Source organism: Onychostruthus taczanowskii, unplaced genomic scaffold (genome assembly GCF_017590055.1).
Source record: "Onychostruthus taczanowskii isolate IOZ18803 unplaced genomic scaffold, ASM1759005v1 scaffold23, whole genome shotgun sequence".
NCBI classification, from domain to species: Eukaryota; Metazoa; Chordata; class Aves; order Passeriformes; family Passeridae; genus Onychostruthus; species Onychostruthus taczanowskii.
Window position 1 is genome coordinate 4,912,631 of NW_024499573.1, and position 21,288 is coordinate 4,933,918.

General features: G+C 38.8%; 1 protein-coding gene across 2 annotated transcripts in view; it reads left to right on the forward strand.

The window, feature by feature from the left end:
• SLC2A13 (solute carrier family 2 member 13) overlaps positions 1 to 21,288 on the forward strand; it is a 143,907-nt gene that overhangs the window by 13,714 nt on the left and 108,905 nt on the right. For both annotated transcript variants that reach the window (XM_041405408.1, XM_041405409.1), the window contains exons 2-3: positions 14,120 to 14,279; positions 18,075 to 18,283. In XM_041405408.1, coding sequence (XP_041261342.1) covers positions 14,120 to 14,279; positions 18,075 to 18,283 — 369 coding nt within the window. The remainder of the gene's footprint in view (positions 1 to 14,119; positions 14,280 to 18,074; positions 18,284 to 21,288) is intronic.

Below are 21,288 nucleotides of genomic sequence, written 5' to 3' on the forward strand. Positions count from 1 at the left end.
AAGTGCTGAAAGCACACACTGCATTGGAAGCATAGTCCATGAGGAGCTTTTCTAGCTGTTATATTATTGCAGTAGGTTGCAAGTGTTAGGGAGGAAGATTCTTTTATTAAGAAGGTTTTATTTGGTGACAGGAAGAGTAGCATTCTGCTAGAGCAGTTTATTCCCAACCTCATTGGCAAAAGCCTGTCATCAACATGTGTGCTTTGCAATGGATAGTAAAATTTTATGGGGAAAATACTGTGGTTTTATTATTTTCTTACTGTATGCAAGTATAAATAATACTAACTTGGCAGGTAGGAGTGGGTAGTGACTAATTCAGAGATCTGGTCACCTATGAGCTGTTTTGTACTTCATTGTAGGTTCCTCATGCTTTATTGGAAGCTGTCACAACTGGTTCCATTCCTACTCACAGTTACTTTATTAGTGCTCAGTTTAATGATTCCATCCTAATGGGTAATTAATTCTGCTTTGTGATGTTGCTCTCTTGCAGTATTGTCAGCAGTCCCTACCTTTTGTTTCGGGAAATAAGAAAGAGGAGGTAGGCCAAAAATGTTTTAAAATGTAAATAAAGTGAATTTTACTTTTGAGTGGAAATTAAATTATATGTAGCTAGGTTTTACCATAATTGATGTTTCAATTAAGTCTTGCTATATGAAGATTTAATTAAATACTTTAATTAAAAAATCAGGTGAAATGTGATATAGGGAAAATCAAGATGGGAGATAATAATTACTCAATAGAGTTTCTTTGGAAAGAGTCCTGTGAGGATTCAGACATCCTTCGCTGCTTTGGTCTAAGACTTTTCAGTTATCCTCAAGTATGGAAATTTCTTCATAAATTTTTCTCAGTGAAAGTGGAGTAATGCTGTAATCACAGGGCTTGCAAAGTTTATTTTTCAGAGAGATCCTGGATTTAGTTATTTTTCTCAGTGGTAGCATGAAATCTTTTCCCTTAAAGCTTGAACCTTAAATGAGAATGTCCTGTCACTTCGAAGGAGAATGTGGCTTCATTTTTAACTGTAAACTTTCCAGTTTTAAGGATGGAATCCACTTCAAAGTGGGAGCAGGTATGAAGGAGTAAAAATTTACTACTCTCCAGCAGCTGTGCCTCAAGTACAAAAAAGCTGGGTCACTTGGAGGCTGGCAGACAGCAAACTGAAGCAGTGAAGTATTTCATTGCCCAGCTTGTTATCTGACAGCTTACACTGATTTATTGCAAGTTGTGTAGTGCAAGTCCCAGGAAAAGCAGATTCTATCTTAGAGATACTTGCTGTATCTGTGTTAATTGGAATGGGACTGTCAGATATACTTTTTAATTGCAGCACCTAATTTTTCTTAAAATTTCTCATTTTCACTATTCTCTCACTGTATAGGGGTAACACAGCAGACTGACAGATAAGAGAATCAGTGCAGTGCCCTGAGTTGCAGAATGGCACTGCAGATACCCATCTTTATTTCCTCTTAATCTTGAGGTTATCTGAAGTTGTCAAAGTCTTGTATCACTTAATGAGATTTACCAAGAACAATGCAGTGTTTGCCCAGCTTTCTCTGTAGCTCTGACCTGGAGCTCTGCCTGAATCCTCCCCTGCTAATGTGCCTGGAGGATGAAAATAGGGCAGGAAAGAGCTGCTCTGCAGGGGGACCTCAGGAGTTGTGCTTGGTGCTGAATGCAAAGGCTAACAAAGTGCAAAGTAAATGTTGAAGTAAAGCAACTGCTACCAGAATTACATCTGCTGTTTGGAAAATGACTGTCCATCACAATGCATCTAGAGAACTGCAAGATATCAAAAACTGAAAGTCATGAGAGCAACATTTCCCAGAAAGCTCTTTGGCAGTCCATTTACCTGACAAAATTTAGCAGTAATCTCTTTCCACCTGCAGCATCCATCCATTCCTGGTTGGCTGAGGCTTCCTCAGCTTTTTGTCCCTTAGATGTTGGTAATGGAGTAGTTGATCTGTTCCTTTTTTCCTCTTAGCACTTGACACTACTGTCTTGCTTTTTTCCCCCTCAAGTGCAGCAGCCTCGTTCTTCACTTGTAGCTTCTTTTTTTTTGTCAGTATAAGCCACTGGTGGAAGTAAATACATATCAAAAATGTTTAAAGTAACCTTGTATCCCTTGACAACTTGAATATTACACCATGAGTGCTGCAGTTGTGATAGTCTAGGAGAGCAGTCACAAGTCATTTCCATGTGCAAACCTGTGTGACATGAAGAAATTGGCTTATCCCTTTGCTAAGAGCACCCTAATGCAAGATCCTTGAGCTTATAGTTAGAACCCTCTCTGAGACTACCACTTGTCTTGAGAGATCTTTACTTGGGATTCCTCCACAGGATGCTCTTCTATTACAGTTGCATTGCACTGGCACTGAGCAGCTGTTATTGTAGCAGGGAAGCTCCAGATCATTAAGAGAAGGACACTAGATATCACACTTAAATATCTAGTATTTAAGCTAGATTTTTAAGCTGAGCTGCTTCTCTTAAAGGAAAGAAGTGTGCAGCACTGGTTGACTTTCCCATGTGCACTGGGAAAGGCCTTACTCTCCCTGGCATGCAAAATGTGGGTGCTACAGGAGGTGCCTTGAGGAAGAAGTACTGTACTGATTTCTACCATCTCCCACCCTCCAGTACTGTATATTTTCCCATATGTCAAAAAGAAAGGAGTTTTTTATCTCTACATGGATCACTTGTGTTTGTAAACACAAGCTTGGTTGTATATGAATCTGCTAGTGTAGAAGGAAACTGAGCAATTGCTGTGATTCCTATATTTTCATTATAAGTGTAGTTATACTTACATTACTGTCATGAGTGCTACTTGCATTATAAAGATGTAATTGAAACTTAGATTTTAAAATCAAACCTTAGGCTGTAAAAAGCTTACAAGGCTTTTGTTTATTTTTTAGAGTAATAGTTGCAAAGCCATATAACTGGTACCTGTCTTCCTACCAGTCAAGCTGTTTTCTGCACAAATGGATAAATGTAGCAATTTCTATAAAAATATAGTTCTCTCTGTTGATGTTTGCAATGTATTTACCCATGGCAAGCACAAAATTACTGGCTGGGAATATACATTAGACAGTATTTTTGAATGGCTTTCCTGAATAGGGGATGAAATCATTCAGTGTTACTTTTTCTCTAAAATGTTGATTTGTATCTCTAAAACACTAAGTTTGCAATGAGATTCGTCTTTCTAATTTTTATTTTTCTGTTAATTAATTGCAAGCTGTAGGTAAGAAAATGTGTTCTTCTGCTCATCTTTATCTGAAGCTTCATGTTTGGAGACAGTTGCTAGATTTTAAACCCAGTGAAACGTAGCAGTTTACAGAGAAGTTAACCAGTTTCACTTGTAGAAAGAAGTGCTGTTAAAAACAATTTAGGTCTTAGTTGAAGAATATAACTATAGCTTTCAGGTATAACCTGAAGACATGCTTTTGGCTGAGTTCAGCTTCCAAAGCTTGTTCATGTTTATATAGATGTCACTTCCCTTAGAATTCTTGTAAGCTGGGTAAAGCATCACTGTAGTAAAATTAGAGAAAAAATGGCATATAAGCAAAAGTGTAAAGTTAGAAAGAAACATTTGTTTTCTGTATAGCTTTCAAACCATTACCCTTGTCCTCTGAAAATAAAATTTCTCTGCACAGAAAATATGTGCTAATCCTTGAAGCAATCAACCATTCTTCTGGGGTTTTTGATGTGGGATTGGTTTTTTTCATCCATGTAAATACTGTATTTATAATGCTGACTTTCTGGCATAGATGAATGGCTATGCAGATGAACCCTGATGAATCTTTCTGGGTCGCTATAAAACCACACTTCCCTGCTGGAAATTGCAGTTTGTGTGGCTAAGTCAGCAGAAAGAGACAGATTGGCACCCCCAGCCTCTCAGTTAGTGCTTATGGTGATCTGTGCCTCAGCACAATTCTGTGCCAGCCGCCAGACCAAAAGCCTCCAGTGGCAGTGGGGATACTGAGATGGGCATACTCATCCAGACCCCCTGCCTTGCTGGGTGGGGAAGCAATTCCTTATCTGTGGCTGGGGCTGCATCAGGACCTGAGCACCTTGAACTGCTGGTTCTTCCTAGGTGTGAGCAGCACATACAGTGCAGTCTGCTGGTGCTAGAGAATGTCTACAGAAAAGCACTGCTTATCTCAATTAGTATTTATTTAACCTGAAACCACTCTTGAAGCAGATCAAGTAGTGCTTGACTTACGTGTTTATACAAGCTGTCATAAAGAAAACTACTATGTTGTATTCATAATTTTCAAGTGAAAATAATAAAAAAAAAGCTCTTATTTTCTCAAATGAGAAGATTTTGCCATGTGGTAAAAATAAACGTTGAGTGGTATAAACATCTAGGCTGCTTTACTCTTTCACAATGAAAGGTCTGCATCTTACAATGCAGTTACAGATTTTTGCAAATAATGCTTGATCAAAATTAATTCAGAAACAGAACAAATTAGAACTTTTTCCTAGTTGCTTTTGGTAGATTTTACTCACTTCTAGGGTTGATAGTTATTCCAGTATTGCTATAATGATTCAAAAATGCATTTCTTCATTTCTTGTATCTTTCTGAAATGCGATCTCACAGATATGAGCTACAGGTGCAGATTCCCAGTATGGCATTCTCAGTGGGATATTCAGGAACTCAGGCAGCTGGGTGGTGTCTGGCTGGGATTTTCCCAGCCTGGATTAATAGGAGCAGATGGTAGCCATAAAGAACGACTGAACACAGGTAACTAATTCCAGGTTGCTGATAAGTGTAAATTGACATCTGTAGTGCTAGGTGTGGTCACAGGCTTGGACAGTTGTAAAGAACTTTACTTCACATTTTCTGGATAATTATCTTGATTATTTTGCCTCTGGTTAATTAAATCCCACTCTCTGATTTTGTCACTCAAGATACATTTCCTCTTAACATGTTTTTTTTCTTTTTTTTTTTTTTTAATTATTATAACCTTGAATAATCTCAACATAATTTTGAATAGAAAAATTATTTGTTTAGGAATAGTTTCTTCCCAAAATGAGCTGTTCCACATGTAGTGTTAATGTTGAGTTGAATAGGACCCCACAGATGAAGTGGTTCTAACACTTAGAATCATAGAATATCCTCAGTATTTTTTAAATTACTGCCTGTTTGTTATTAAAGATTACTACATTCTTTTTGTAACTCCTAAACTGTTTTCTCTTAATAAACTGAGTAAACTAAGCTTTATTTTAATAAACTTTCACACTGTAGCCTGTAGGTGGTTCTTGTCTGTCTTTCCTCAAGTGTTATGACTTGCTTGTTTCCATTTCACAACCAGAAAATTATTAAAATATTAAAAATATTCCTTGACTTAAAGAAATTCAGTGTAGGAAAATCAGTACTATGATAAATAGTCCTTTCTTGATTATGCTTTCTTAAATATTCATGTCTCTTTACTATATGTGATTACCTAGGCTGTTCTGAGATGCTGTCCTGGGGATGCCAGAAAAAGGCCTTAACACTTTAATTATGGAGGAATTGCATTCTGTGTTGGCATGTTAATTTTGTTATGAGCTGGATTTACTTCTGTATATTTTGAACAAGGGAGAGCTTGAAACTTGAAATTACTCTTGAGGAAAGCTGATGCTATCTTCTTGGGGCATTGCATTTACTCTGTGACAGTTGTGGTTGTTTCTTCTGGACACAGTTTGAGGTTTCCTTAAGTGAAGAAGGATTTTGTGGTTTTGATCCATGCTGATAGCACACAAAAGTAAAAAAGCCTTTTTGTGGTCATCAGAAAGAAGTTGTGGTCATCATTTATTCAGGCTCATTAAGATTTGATTGTTCTGTAAATCTGAGACACTATCAACTAGTGAGGAGCTTTATTTGCATTTCTTCAGATTGCTCTGGTCCTTGACTCCTTCACAGTTGGATGCCACATAGCAACATAGGGTTTTGAATGCCACATAGCAACATAGGGTTTGGTTATAATTAAATTACAATGTTGCTCACACAGATTTGGGCTGGTGGCTAGGTAGGGATGTAAAGGTCTGGAATTTCTTAGTGTATTAGGTGTTCAACAGTACAGGGTTTTTAGTTACGATGAACCAGCTCTCTACAATTCAGTAAACTAGTGTTAAAATACCAGACTTAAATGAAGGCTGCTGATGTTGAACACCCATTCTAGAAGAGATGCCCCTGGGTCTGTCCAATACTGTGATCTGTGTTCTCATGTGGTTTTGGGTCTGCTGGTTTGTCCCACTGCCCTTGTGCATTTCAGTGCTCTCCTGTACTGACTACAGTTGTGCCACAGCTAAAAAATTGACTTCTACTAATCTGACATAGGGGAGATACTAAATGGGGAAGTGTGCTTCCAGTCATCCTTGAAATAACTTTCAGTAACCAGTTATAAACTGCTGATAATGCCTTTACTAGATATGTGCAGTGGGTGGGAAGCCAAGATATTGGAGAGGACTTGAGCTTTCACTGTTATTCACACTCAAGCACAAGCCTGTGCAATGAATATTTTAACTTTATCTGCTAGGGAGATGGTTAGTGTACTAGAACAGCATTCAAATGCATTGCTTTCTCAAGTATTTCCTATTAGCATGTTTAATAAGGCACTCTGTTATCCCCTTAGGTTGATTGTCATTACTGAAAGCTGAAGTGTTAACTGTAACAGCACAAAAGGACTCTATGAGACTATAAAAAGGCTTCATTTCTGATTAGGTTGAGCAATATAATTGTAATATGTTGTGGAACTGTCTGTAGAATAGGAGGTAGCTGATTGTTGGCAACCCCTGTATGTATGTTTGTGAAAGTTAATGGTCTTTTAAAATAAGTACCCTTTGCAGTTAAAATGCCTTTTGTCAGCAATGGGTTTATTTTCTCCACAAACTATTTAAATAGATTCTTCTTTGATGGTGAAGATTATACAGTTATTGTAGAACTTTTCAATTCTTTCAGGAAGTTAACCAGCATGTTGCCCCTGTCCTCCTGAATTTTGCTACTCAGATGTGAGCAATGTTCTAAAATGATCAATTGGCAAGAACGGTGGTTTTGTCAGAGTAAAGCAAAAACCTTAAAGTATAATTTTGTGTGAATACAACTGAAAGAAAATACTCGATGAAAGTCTTTTTGTCTGTATAATGTGACATACTTCTGGGTTCAATCATATTTCCAAGGCACTAAATTCAGATTGCATGTCCAGTATCCAAGATGTAGGGTGTTTACTGGATTTCCTGCAAAGTTGCTGGGAGAAAACACTAACTCAGCTGTGGCCTTGCGAGTTTCCCCTTGTCACCTTAGGAATTTGCTGTTATTTATACTCCCTTGCACCCCCACAAAAAGTTCACCTTGACTTTGTATTCAAATTTTCCTGTAGCATAGCAACCTCTGCTAATATTTAATTCTTAATTCTCTTTGCCATAAACTTGGTTCTTCATCAGGTTGCCCCCATAAATCCCCTGTCTGTGGAATCACTTGTTGCTTGGAATCCCTACCACTAACACAAACCATTATGGGATGCTTCTTAATTAAGTGAATTTTAAAGTTGGCAGCATTAAAGTTTAAGATTTTAATGAAAATTTGCTCTTGCAAGATATGTGAAGTGTCTTACCTTGGTTAAGTACCTCAGAGCAGCTTTATATGTTAGTGAAGGATGTTCTGAAAGGAAACTTTTAGTTTCATGTGTTCATGTGGAGCTCCTAAAAACACAAATTTTTATAAGTTGTGTTCTTTTTTTTTAATAGAGATTAATTGCTGAGTGCAGTACTCTGAAATAGGATCAGAGATTTCTTTGCACTTTTTTTGTGATTACTTCACATTTTAATTATAGTTTCCACCTGGACAGTCTGGAGTCCCATGGTGGTTCAGGTTACTCCACTGTGATAACTAGTCCTGCCTGGGGGCTGGTACAGTCATCTGATGTCTTTGTGAACTGTTTAAAGGAGATAAGTGGTACAAACTCCTTAAGAGGAGGTGGATATCCTTCTAGCTGGTTGTATTCCCTGGTTTGCTTGGTTTTCATGCAAAGGGTCAGTAGAAGCTGGTCAGGAGGGACAGAACCATGATACAGAGACAGTTCCTAGATGTGTCTCCTTAGCACTTCTAGTTAACCATCAGTCCTCTTTATTACTAAGCATGAAAGACTAATTGAGTTGCAGTAACAACAAAAGTTTGTCAGAAACCCTTCCCTGTGTTTTTGCTGCTCCTGACACTGGTTATTGGCTGATGCCAGTGAAAAGACTGACACATTTCTACTACCTTAGAGCTCTTTTATTGTGCTAGCAGTAAAAGTGCATCTCATTCAATATCCTGTCTCCAGGTTTGTTGCTCATCTGTTGTTCTTATGGCGCACCTTCCCTCCTGTGAGCAGGAGACATGACAGGAGCTGTGGTGGAAGTCCTGGTCTGGACAGGTCCATTTATGTCTGTCTGATCTTGCACAAAGAAGTCTTTAAAATTATTCAATTTCTTTGGCATTAATGCTCAAATGCATTTTACAAACAATAACTGGGATTCCTTTTTTGGTCCTTGTGTTTTCTACTGTAATCTCATTTCTTAAAATATAATTCTAATTATCATAGTAACTCTCCTTCACTGACCTTCCTATGTCTATTGTCAGTAGGTTTGTTGACTTAATTTCTGAACTTTTTAATGAATTCTTTATGATGCTTACATATTCATCCTGGAAATGCCTTTCTGGATGATAAGGTGACTCTAAGATGTCTTTTCACGTTTCTGGTCTATTAATTGTCTTAAAATTGAGCTGCGTACAGACTTGTCTCTGCTTTCTACTGGTAAGTCTGCAGGTTATAGTAGGAGCCCTAGTAATTAGTCTCCTAAGTGATTTTAGGAGTGGAAAAACATTTAATATTATGATTTCAGCCCATTGTGTCATCTGATGTTTCCCGTATAATAATTAGATGCAACTTCTGGTCAAAGTTTAAGGAACCTTCTGTTATGTTTTTTCTAAGGTTTATCCTTTAATGAGGTCAGAAAGTTCATGCCTCGGTTACTCAAGTGGATAAAGACTGGACTTCCCTGCTCTCTTTTTTCATATTTCATAGCTGTGTTGCACAATGTAGAGCTTCAGCCTTCTCTGACAGATTTCCAGTTAATTATTTTCATTTTCTATTTCTCATGTCTTGTCACTTATCAGCTCTGCTAGTTAGGTAGTAATATACTTGCCTGCAGCAAGAATCTTTTATTTGGTGTGAGTAATTTAACAGTGAGAGCATATTAGAAAATGTCATCTAAGTGTAAATGAAAGAATTCTCATATGAAGGATGAGGGAAAGATTCCATTGCACCTATATTTGTTTTGCTAGAAAAGCTGTTCTTTGTTTTCAAAATTCTTTAATATCTGGCTATTAAAATAATTACATAACAAGTACTGGTTATGTATTTTAGAGATTTTTATGGTTGACTAATACTTAATGCACTGCTTCTGACTATGCCTTTTCAGATGAACTTACTCTGCTGTGTTCTAGTGTGTCTTAAATGGAAATCAGAGGAGCAAAGTCTGGAGAACATAGATGCATTCTAAGGCAACTAAAAGGAAATGAGTAATGAGAATAACACTCGAGAATCTAAAATATTATTTCTTTAAAGTATGTGATTTTTTTTTCTCTTATTTTGATCAGTTTCAGAATAGCTATTTTTTCACTCCTGGTGTTTTTTTCAAGAAGAACTTTGCTTTTGTGTATGAGTGCTTGCTGCATGACAGTCAGATAAACCGGGAAGGCTTTCCTAATTGCCTCCTCCTGTTCCCTGAAACCTCCTGCTGTACTCTTTCAGACCCAGAGTAGCAAAGCATATATTTTGATACTGAAATGGTAATTGAAAGTATGTAACAAATGCATCTTCTGAATTGAAGTTTTTGCTTGAATGTTTTGAACCTGTAGGTTTTGGGACACATGGTAGAGGAAGTAAGTTCTAAATAGAAATCCAGAAAGGCTGTTTTAGACAGCAACATTGTGAACACATTTTTCAGGGCAAGAAAGCTGGCATGGAAGCTGCAGAATTACAGTCATTTTGGTTAGAGATCGATGTGTTGAGATGGTCAAGGCCTAACTGAGCATGGTTCTGGGCAGCCTGCTCTAGCTGCCCCTGCTTGAACAGCAGTTAGACTAGATGATCTTCAAATGTTTCTGGCAATCTAAGCAATTCTGTGTGATTTTGAGCTAATACCCTAAATCCTTAGGTTTCCCTGAGAAATCTTGTGCTTTTTATTGCAGGCTTGATAATAAATAATTTCAGCTATTGTATTAATGCCAGCTGAATAGCTGATATCACTGGCTAGCTTGTGACAGGACTGTTGGGGTGTGCAAGCTTCCTTTTCTGTTTATTCCTGTAGTCATCAGCTTGTGAGAAGAATGCAGCAGGAACAATAAATCTGTTGTCATGGCGCCTCTTGTTCAAGACTTTTTACAAATACATGTTAACTTTCATACCATCCCTATGTTATGCACCAGGTTTTAGTTTCACCTATAAGAGGCCAGTGTTGTAGCTGTGGCTGCCAGTGGTTCTAGCAGCATCTCAGGGCTGGTGGTGTGCTCTGAACATGAGTGAGAGCTGCTGGTCTGGACAATGGTGTGGCTCTGCTTTGTCGATGCCGGAGAAGCATTTTCGGCTGGCATGCTTTGAACAAGATTCCTCTACAGATCCTGGTAGAATCAGTCTTCATCAAGAGTTGAAAGGGGATAAAAGATAGCTTTTTTACAAAGCAGGTATTGGTTTTGGTTGTGCACATCTTTCTAACTGCTTTCTAGTAAAAACCGCATATAGATGTTGCCATATTTACTTCTCAAATTAGCTTCTCTACATGATTATGTGTGTCAAAGGTACATATTAACCTACAGTCCCAAGCATCCCATGGGAAGATGGCCACACCACAGTGGGGGAACAAGCCTGGGCATTGGAGGAGACGTGCCCAAGGCAGAGGGTGGCGGGGGAGCAGGAAGGCCCAGCCTCACTAGGCCAGGGCTGCCTCAGGGCAGGGCTCTGCCCCTCTGCTCCAGGGGCAGCTGCTGCCTCGCATGGGTGCTCGGTGGCTTTTGTTTGCAGCAAGTGGACACACGCCTGTGCTTTCCCAAAAAGGATTTGCTGTTGTATGTTGATGTCTCTCCACGTGTGGCGGGGCCACGAGGCTTGACTCCATTTCAGAAGGCTGATTTATTATGTTAGATATTATATTAAAATGCTACATTAAGACTATACTAAAAGAACAGAGAGATCAGAAGGCTCAACAAGAACGAACAGAACAGAATAACAAAAATCCTGTGACTGCTCACAGCCTTGGCACAGGTGGCTGTGATTGGTCATCAATGGAAAACAATCCACATGGACCAATCACGGATGCACCTGTTGCATTCCACAGCAGCAGATAGGAATTGTTTACCTTTCTCTCCTGAGGCTCCTCAGCTTCTCAGGAGAGGAAAAATCCCAGCAAGGATTTTCCATAATATCATGGCTACAGTTGTATGTGTGCAGTCTCCGTCACTTTAATCATCATTATTTCAAATACTGACATGAAATATGAAAGAGAAACACCCCTAATGGTGGGCTGGGCTTGAAAATTCACTTCTCTGTCAAATACACAAAGGACTATTTGAATGCTTCTTTACATGGTGCATTCTGGTTGGCTTTGAAAATTGGTTGAATAAATTTTTAATGCTCTTTTTTTTTTTTTCCCCCCCCCTGACATTTTTATTTGGGTTTTTTATTCTGTGCCAGTTGCTCAGTTGATAAAGAAGGAAGCATTAGCATGTCCTGGGATGCCCTGCTGGGAGCTGGGTTATCATGCTGAGAGGCTGCTGTGAGTGTTTACCTATCACAACAAAGGATCTTCTCATGCCATTTTATTATTGAACAATCTGTATTCCTCGCTCAAGGTTTTGGAGGCTCCCAGCAGTCATCTCAGGCTAACCTTGTTGCTAAAGATGATTTTGTGCTCTTCGTTTGGTGGGTCAGCCAGGCTACCTGAAGCCTCTGCCATCTCATGGTGAATCCCTTCTACTGTGACACAAGCCAGGAACCATAGCTGTGCTTCAAGAGCCATGGGCTTGCTTTTAGGTGACCCCATTTTCTGCTGGGGCTGTGGCACTGGCCTGTGCTGGTGTGGGGCTGTCTGTATGGAGCTGGTGGAGCTGCCACAGGCTGGAAGATGTATTGTGTTTGATGGTGCTTGACTGTGCTCACTGTGGTCAAGTGGTATCTCAGCTGACTTCAGTAAAAATATGGTTTTGGGTGGCTGCTGCCAATGTACTTCTAGTTTTAACTACAAAAGAAATCACTGTTGCTTGTCGGTGGTGGTTCTTGTAAGGAAATAGGGATTTCGACCACCAAAGTGTGTGCTCCACCCAGGTGTGCTCTTTGTGCACTGCTGAACTCTGTTTTTACAGTTTGTGTGTGTCCCTTGTGGAAGGAACTGTCTTTTGCACAAATGACTCATTGCCTAGTTAGTAGGAAATAAGACAGAATAAAAAGCAGCTGTGGTTTAGCGTTAGTCCTTGTTTCCTTATGGTGATGGAGTTTTTTGCATTGACTCATAGAATGGCTTGGATTGGAAGGAGCCTTAACGACCATCAAGTTCCAGTCTCTCTGCATGTGCAGGGAGGCCACTCTCTAAATCAGCTTGCTCAGGGCCCAGCCAACCTGTACTTGAAATAGCACATGGAATATTTTTAAACAAAGTCAAGAAACAATTTGTTCTATAGCAGTAATGAAATTACACAATAATAATAATAACAATAATGCTTGGCTTTGTTTTTGTTTCTGGCTGTGGAAACCATACTAATGTTCGTTTTGAACAGAGTTTTGTGAACACCTGATGTCTTCAGTTAGTCACTTTGACTTATGTGTACTTACGTGGATCATAGCATCTCTTTCTTTAGAAACTATAGTTTTATCTATCCTTTTATTTAATTTCAGTGTACATGCAATGTGAATTGAAGAAATTTATTCTTTGTATCATTACATTAAACCTTGAAATTCCAATACAGTTGCTAGCAACCATTTGCTTTTTGTATGCTTCTAGAGTTCATTAGTTGCATTTTCATTGCTTTCATCCTTTGAAAGTCAGAAATCAGATTTGTCCAGCTTACTCTGTTTAAGTGTGTGCAAGTTTCGCCTTGAATAGAGTTAATTTTGTAAACACAAAGTCCTAATTTTAACTCCAAAATCTAGCCTGTACTGGCTGTTATGAGGAATAGTAACTCTACCCCAGCTGAAACCAGCACATTGTCCACCCCTTATTGCATCTAGATGCAGTGCATTCTTATTACCTGTGAACTCCCTTCCCATTCTATGATATCATACACAGATACCATTCCCACAGTCTATGGACCACCCCTGTGGAATGTCTGTAAAGTGCCCATAAATGTCCATTGAGTTCCTTTAGTCCATGACTTTGGGCTCCATCTGTTGGGGTGGTCACTCAGTGCAGGAGAGTGGTGTTCTCTGTGGTTACTGGGCACCAAAGCCAGCTCAGTTCGGGTCTCTGCTTGTCATGCCCAGCCTTGGTCAGCAGCTCAGTCCTGTGGAGCTGCTTGCTCACTCCCTGCTGGAAGGGTGAGGGAGAGAACTGGAAGAGTAAAAGTGAGAAAACTCTTGGGTTGGAGTAAAGACAGTTTAGTGGCTATAGCAGAAGCCACGCACATGAGCAAAGCAAAGCAAGGAGCTCATTCACCACGTCCCACGGGCAAGCAGGTGTTGAGCCATTTGCAGGAGAGCAGGGCTCCATCATGTGTTACAGCTGTTGGGAAAGACAGACTCCACAACTCTGAATGTCCCCCCTTTCCTCCTTTTCCCCTAGCTCTGTATGTTGAGCATGATTCCATGTAGTCTGGAATATCCCTGGGATCAGTTGGGGTCAGCTGTCCTAGCTGTGTCTTCTCACAACCACTTGTGTGCTCCCAGCCTCGCTGGTGGGGTGGGGTGAGAGGCAGAACAGGCCTTGACTCTGTGTAAGGAATAAAGAAAACATCCCTGAATAGTTAACACTGCTTCCAGTACAATATGAAACATAGCCCTATACTAGTTACTATGAACAAAACGAACTCTGTCTCAGCCAAGCCCAAAATAGTATTTTATGATGAAAAAGCAATGTAGTATCTCTTTCAATTTTATAACTGTAACTGAATTTATTTTTGTAGGTGTAGCATCTATGACTGTGCCAGTGTACATCGCAGAAGTGGCTCCACCACACTTACGAGGCAGATTAGTCACCATTAACACTCTCTTCATCACTGGAGGGCAGTTTTTTGCAAGCGTTGTCGATGGAATCTTCAGCTACCTCGCCAAGGATGGATGGAGGTTTGTGAGCCTTCCTTGCTAAAAGCAAGCTGCTGTAGTCCTGATTTGGTTGACAGCTATTATAATTCTTGTTAGTAAAACAGAATTTACATAGAAAGTGATAAAACTGTGTACTAAAATGGAACTTCAATATCTTGCCAAAATAGATCCCTACTGCTTTTGCTTAAGCTTAATATTCACAGTATGCACAGGTTTTTTGACTTGGCTAAACTTTAAAGTGGGAGAGTAATAAATATACATCACAAGCATGAATGATTGTCATGAGGTTTATGAAGGTAGCTTGCCTTTTGCATTTACAATAATTACATGCTGATTTTTCAAAAGGCAAATTTCCAATAAGTAATATGCTGTATGTGCAAGATGGAGGTGAAGTTTGAGTATTCTTAATCTGAGCAGTGGTAATCTATCAGAATTGAAGAATATTGTAGCCTAAATTTATAGTTAAACATTTATGTTATAAAATAATAGAAATCTATTTTCTGGGCTGCACAAACCCAGTTCTCTCAGTCTCTTCTATGTCACATGCTCCAGTTGTGCAACTCATCTTAGTGATCCATGGTTATTCCTGGTTTGTGGCTTTCTGTTGTATTTGTAGTCCTGGTGCAGGAGGTGTGTGGAGTGGTGAAGAGCAATAGTTTCTGCAGCCTGTTGGCACATGCTGGGTGACTTTTGCAGTAATGCTGTGTTTTATGCATGTGCCAAGTACTGCTCTGCTGGATTGAGTGGAGTGAAGAAATCTCATCACTGAAGGCTACCACTTCAGTGATGAGATATCCAAGTATTCCAGCTGCAATGCTGCAGCTGTTAATTGAGGATGGTGTGCTGTCCTCAGCTAGTTTATTGCAACCTAAGGCTGAGCAGGGAAGAGTACAGATGGTCTGTCACCTGAAAGGAGTGGCCAGCAAACGCGTGGAGAGGAATCACAAATGTCTACCCCTGAGTCATTACACAGAAGAAAGAACATTAAAACTATTACTGTATCTCTTACTGACTGAATGGCTGAGCACTGGAGTGCTGCAACAAACAATAAGGAACTTTAATTTTTCCTGGCTCTGCTTATTCTTGGAAATGCTGGATATTAAATTAAAATAAACCAAAGAAAAAAAAATATTTAACATGACCCTTAGGTTAGCTTTATAAACCCTCCTAATGCCATCCTAATAGTATTGCAGCAGTATGTCAGAGAAGGAGAAATGTTACAGCAGACTTATTAAATTTCATGCTGGATTTTTTCAGGTCTGCTAGACATCTGGCTTCAAACACAAAGTCTTGTAATCTGTATAGGAAAGAACTATATTAGATTTCTGAAAGCTGGCTCACTGTGTGAAATGTCTAAAATTGCCTGCTTTTACTCTAAATTGATTATATCAAAATGGCTTGCTCTGAAAATTACACCAACTCTAGAACCTGCAATGGATGTTCCATCTCAACTAATGTTTTCCTTCTGGCCTGCTCCTTTTACTGAACTTTGACCAGAATTTTGCAGATTGGAAGCTAACTTCAGTGAGGGAGCACTGTCTGTACATTTCTTTCTTGTCTTGCCTGTGATAAACAATCCAATAGTCCAACTGGTATGAATCAAGCTTTCAGGAGCCTTGATTGATTTCGCCTCCTAAGATGATTGCAGGCACCCAACTGCTTAGTTCTGGAGGCTCTGCTGCATTTAAGTGACTGAAGGGCTTTGGAGGAGCAGAAATTTAAGCAATAGGAGTCTGAAGGACTAAATCTGCATACTTAGATGCATGAAAACATACTTCAACATGCACTTTGATGGGATACAGCAGTTGTTTTTAATCTCTATGGGTTTGTTTTACTCTTCATTTGAAATAGAAAAGGCTTTCTAAATATCACTCCAATAAAGATATTGAATCTACAATTTAGTGAGCTTCAATGGTCAATGTATTTTGTACACAGCTACCAAAATGTTTGTGGAGAAGGAAAAGTGTAGGAATAAATGAGGCCATTAATGAAGGAGAGCATTAGTGAATGAGGAATAAGAACATTAGTGGATACTGTTAGATATGTTGACTGAAGACTACTCAGCTAATAAGCCTTCCACTGACTCTATGGTTTGAATTTATTTTCTTTCTTATGCTTTTCTTTTTTAACTAATAGTGAGCTATATAACTGTTAAAGTGTTACCAAAAAAGAGAGCTGCTAACTGAGCTCTTTCTAGACCAAGTTGTGCTTGTATGACCTTTGGAAATTTTGACTGGTTTTAAGGAGAACTTGAGGGCTCAGCTGGGGGTGGGAAGACTGGTCTGTATGCACATTGTCCTGGGACGGCCATCCTCTTTTCATTGCCTTTTGGGTGTTCTTTTTACCATTCTCCAGTTTTCTGCCTGTTGTACTGCCCCTGTTTTTCTTCATTAAATCGACAAATGCCTCTAAGTATTTTTCCATTTTTACTGAAAATGCATTTAGACTTGACAAATGCATTTGGTTCATTGCCCCTAACATAAGGTTTTCAATAATAGTTATTCTCTCCTTCCTACTCAATTAGCAATGTGATGCATGCTTTATAAAAAGATCCAGGTAAGAGGCTGCAGAGTCACCAGTGAAAGCACACATCCTGGGTTATGGAGAGAGGAGCTAGAGGAGAGATTAGCAAATCTCCTTAGTCTCCTGACTGATGTCAAGGTGTGAATTTGTTTATGAATACAGGTTACCTCAATATTCAGAGGGACTGGTTTCTGGAGGTGTTTTAATGACTATATCCACTGATGTGAAACCTGTGGTAACTGCAATAATGTACAGGTGACACCAGCACTGTTTAAAGTCTTTAATGAAAGTTAAAAGAATCTGGGTGAAGTGTAAACGGGAAAAGGTCAGATTTTAAAAGCAGAACAAAATTATACATTTTTCTGCAATTCTTTTTATCCTTTTATTGTTTTACTAAAGAAATATAAAAATGTGGTGGGTATAGACCAGAGCTACCCATGAAAATTGGTGGTGTGCTTGTCTTCCACAGCCTTTTCCCCCACTTTGGGTGGAGCAAATAACCCTGCTTGGGTGTTGCCACAGGTGTCAGTGCTGATTCTTGGAACCATAACTGTGCCTTTACCAGTGGTAATTCTCTGCTGAGTAGAGAAATAGCCTTAATGTTGTACATAGCAACCCTTGGGCATCTAAAATGCAGTTTTAATTTAAAACCTCACACTGCATCTGACTGAAGATTTAAAAGCAGACTTTCTGAAAGATCTCATGTAAGTTGTTGTGCTGGTGAAATGAACTTTTCTCAGTGTTTCTGCTTATAGTCAGAAATTTTCAAAATTAACACTGGAAAATGTGTCTGTGTGTATGTACTACTGACCAAATTATGCATTGTTCTCCTGCTGGTTTTTTTCTTGTTGTTGTTTGTTTGTTTTTAATATGTTGGTGAAATGATTAGCAGGATTTCAGTCTCATCTTTGTCATCAACAGTACTTGGTCCATGCATGTGCTTTCTCTTTTTGTTGATTATTGTCACTGAAGGATTTATCAGTTTCCAAACTAGTGTAATATTTCAGGTTTTTTGTTTAGTCTAACTTAGTGTCCTCAGGACCGGTGGCTAGAATCAGTGATGGCAGAATAGTCACCATGTCCCTGAGATTTCCTGGAAATGAAGGAAAGATCATGTTTTCTAAAATATCTGCAGAGTATGATTCTTCCCCCATTAACTTACAGTGAGAAGGAATACGAGGAGTGGGAGATTTGATCTGTAAATACAGTTTGAATAGCTGTAGCTAAATCTTCTCATAGTGTGTTTTTGTAGGCAAATAGTAGATATTTATCTATTTTCTGATTTATTTCCAGGTACATGCTGGGCCTGTCGGCTGTACCAGCAGTTATACAGTTTCTTGGGTTTCTGTTTCTTCCCGAAAGTCCCCGCTGGCTCATTCAGAAAGGCCAGACCCAGAGGGCACGGAGAATTCTGTCTCAAATGCGTGGCAACCAGGCAATTGATGAAGAGTATGACAGCATCAAAAACAACATTGAAGAAGAGGAAAAAGAGGTTGGAGCAGGTATGCTGAATACTTGTTGGCCACTCTGTCTATAGATGAGTAGATAAAAATCAGAAGAAATGTTGAATCTGTAGCTTGTGGGAGCTTGATGCTTTTATTTATCTGTATCTGTTTTGCTCTTTGAAGTATTTAATGTACTGGTAACTTCAAAAATGGAGATATTTCTATGATCCTGCCCTTTCAAATTAGGTTCTGATTTCTTAAGTGAGGGAAAAGTAAAGTTGTGTAGGATTCTAAGTTTACACCACCTACACTTGTGTGAGAATTGATTTCAGAAAATGGATCAGTTTAAGAATGTACATCTTCAAGAGTGGAAATAAATAAAATAAAGTTTGGTTTCTTTTATCAGTGGAAAAGGCCAAACAGACGCGAGAGAGGTCAGAAGGCATCGTACATGACTCAGTTATCCAGCAAACTGCATCTTTGAAAAGATGTACAAAACAAGGCCTGTAATACAGAGATTCTTTTTTTGTAAAGGCAACTTTTGAAAGTCTTTTGATCTGTCCTCAAGAGAATAAGGCACCTAAATCAAGTCCTTTTTTCTAATCTTTTGAATTTTTTTGTCATATTTGCTCAAAACTTTGTGTTCATGTGTGTACTTGTAAAACAAGATTACCATTTGATTGACTTTCTGTACTCTGCATATTTTTTCTTTCCTTTCTGCTGGAAGTGTTGACCTGAGAATGTCAAGTAAGACTCTTAAGTAAGAGTTATCCTTGATAGGAAAATACTGTAACTTCTCATGCTGGTGGAAAGAAAAATGGATGTTACTTTATATCTGTGTAAACTGAGATTCAGCATCTGATAATACCTATTCTCACTGCCTTATTGAGTTTGTCTTTGAATCTTACAGTAAATAATTATGAGTCTAGAAAAAGTTATTTGACATATAGTTGAAGGATTTTAAAAATATTCATCACTAGTGTGAAGCAGGGCTGGGTTTTTTTTTTTCCTCACATTATGTTTTTGAGGCTTTGAATACCTCTTTTTCCCAGTTCTTTGGGGCTGGGAAATGAAGTCCATTAAAGCTAATTTGTTAAAAAGATGAAGTGGGTATTCATAGAACAGCTTGGGCTTAAGAGTCCTGTGCTTAGGTTCTTCATTCTAATTAGGGATTGGGCTATTCACTTCTGTGGAAAACCACTTAATGTCTAGTACTAAAGTTTAACACTTTGTAGAAATAAAAGGAGCAGGCATTTAGTCTACTCAGCCCCTTGTTTTCCATCACTGGTCTATAGGGTATGACCTTGCTTGTCACTCTTAAATCTTTTGTCACAATGCTTTTTGACAATTGTGAATCAAATGTGGTGTTGTAGGTGCAGTAGGATTGACTCCATTGTTAAATAAATCCTTTATATATTTGTAGATTGGACTGGGACACGAATTGTGTCATCAATCAATGAGACTGTTGTTAGGGATATGCAGGTCTCTTGGTTTCCCGCCCACACCCCCAAAAACTTAATGTGTTCCTGGAGTTCAGTTAAACCATCACATTTCCTAGGAGAAAGCTTGGTTACAGACAATCAGTGTTTTGCTCTCAGGTAATCTGTAGCTTCAGAGTTGTTACCCAAGGGCATTATAAAAATGAGGGTAGTTACAAGTATATGCTGTCCCATTTGTTATAAATGCTTAGCAGACATTGGACAGCTATGGTCACTTTTGATTTTGATTATAATTGTACTTCATCTCAAGATTTAACTCAAGATCTTCATTGTTATAAAGAGGTACTTTGTATGTCAGCATCAAGACATATATTGCTTTTGTTACCTTTCTGTGACTTATAGGTGGTATTTACAGGTGGTGTTAAATTGCTTTCACTTCTGTGAGTTGTCTGGATCCCCATTTTCTAATTCTGCTTGTGTAGTGTTAAAGCAACTTTCTGTTCATGGTTTCACTGGCAGGTTTTCAGGTGTTGACAACTTAAACATGTGCATCTGCTAAGACTTTGCATTTTATTTTGCTATGGGTATATTAGTTTGGGTGGGGAGTTTTTTGGTTTTTTTTTAGGGAGGGGAGGTTTATCTATATTAATGTGAAACTTTTTTTATTAATTTCTCCTATTTGTGGCAGGCAGTGCTAGTTAATAGCAATGACAGATGACTGTAATTCCTATCAGACATTTTGAACCTCATTCCAGTTTTACAAAAAACTTTAATAAACTTGAACTGACAGTGTGTGTACATGACATTCAAGGAAAGACAACTTTGCATACTGAAAATCATCTGGCTTACTTTTAGGTAGAAGTGCCTTTTCCTTTGCTGTCTTTTTCTTTCTTGAGAAAGGACAGACGTTCTTTTTCGTTGACTGATACACAAGCATCTTTGCCAGTTCCTTGGGGCATCACTTTCTAAGTGAAACTAAGGCTGCGTTTGACTCCTTCTCTGCAAGGGAGTAACACAATGCAGCCATAATACATTCTACAGTCCCACACTAAAGAACTGTAATGACTTTTGTAACTGTTTCATCAACTGCTGTCATGACGGAGGAGTGAATCATACCGAAACTTCATCTTGTTTAAGCTACTTTAAAGTTTGGTTTAAATGTGTGTGATAAAACTAGAGAACTTAATTGCATTTTCCACGTGGTCATCAAGCAGCTTCTGTCTTCAAAATGACAAAAATGCCTTCAGCAACAAACTTCTGCTTCAGAAGTCCTTTATACAGTTATGGGATACCTGTTCAGTGAATGATTCACATTTCTGTATCCTTTCCAATACATTCAATCAAATCAGTGCTGCTGATACTGATAAGCAGCTTACATTTTAGCATTTTGAGATTGGCATCAGGAAAATAATGTATCTTTTTGACAAATACTTTCCTCATGACTGGTTATGCAAATGACATTTTTTCTGGCAGCCGTGGATACTGCTTTTGTGTGCTCTGTTACGTACTTGCAGTGTGACTTCTGGTGCTGTACCCTTGCATTTTGAGAAGTGGAGGGGAGGGCATTGCACTCTGCAGTAACGTTGCAAGACAGGTCAAACCTTGGTCATCATCTAGTCATAA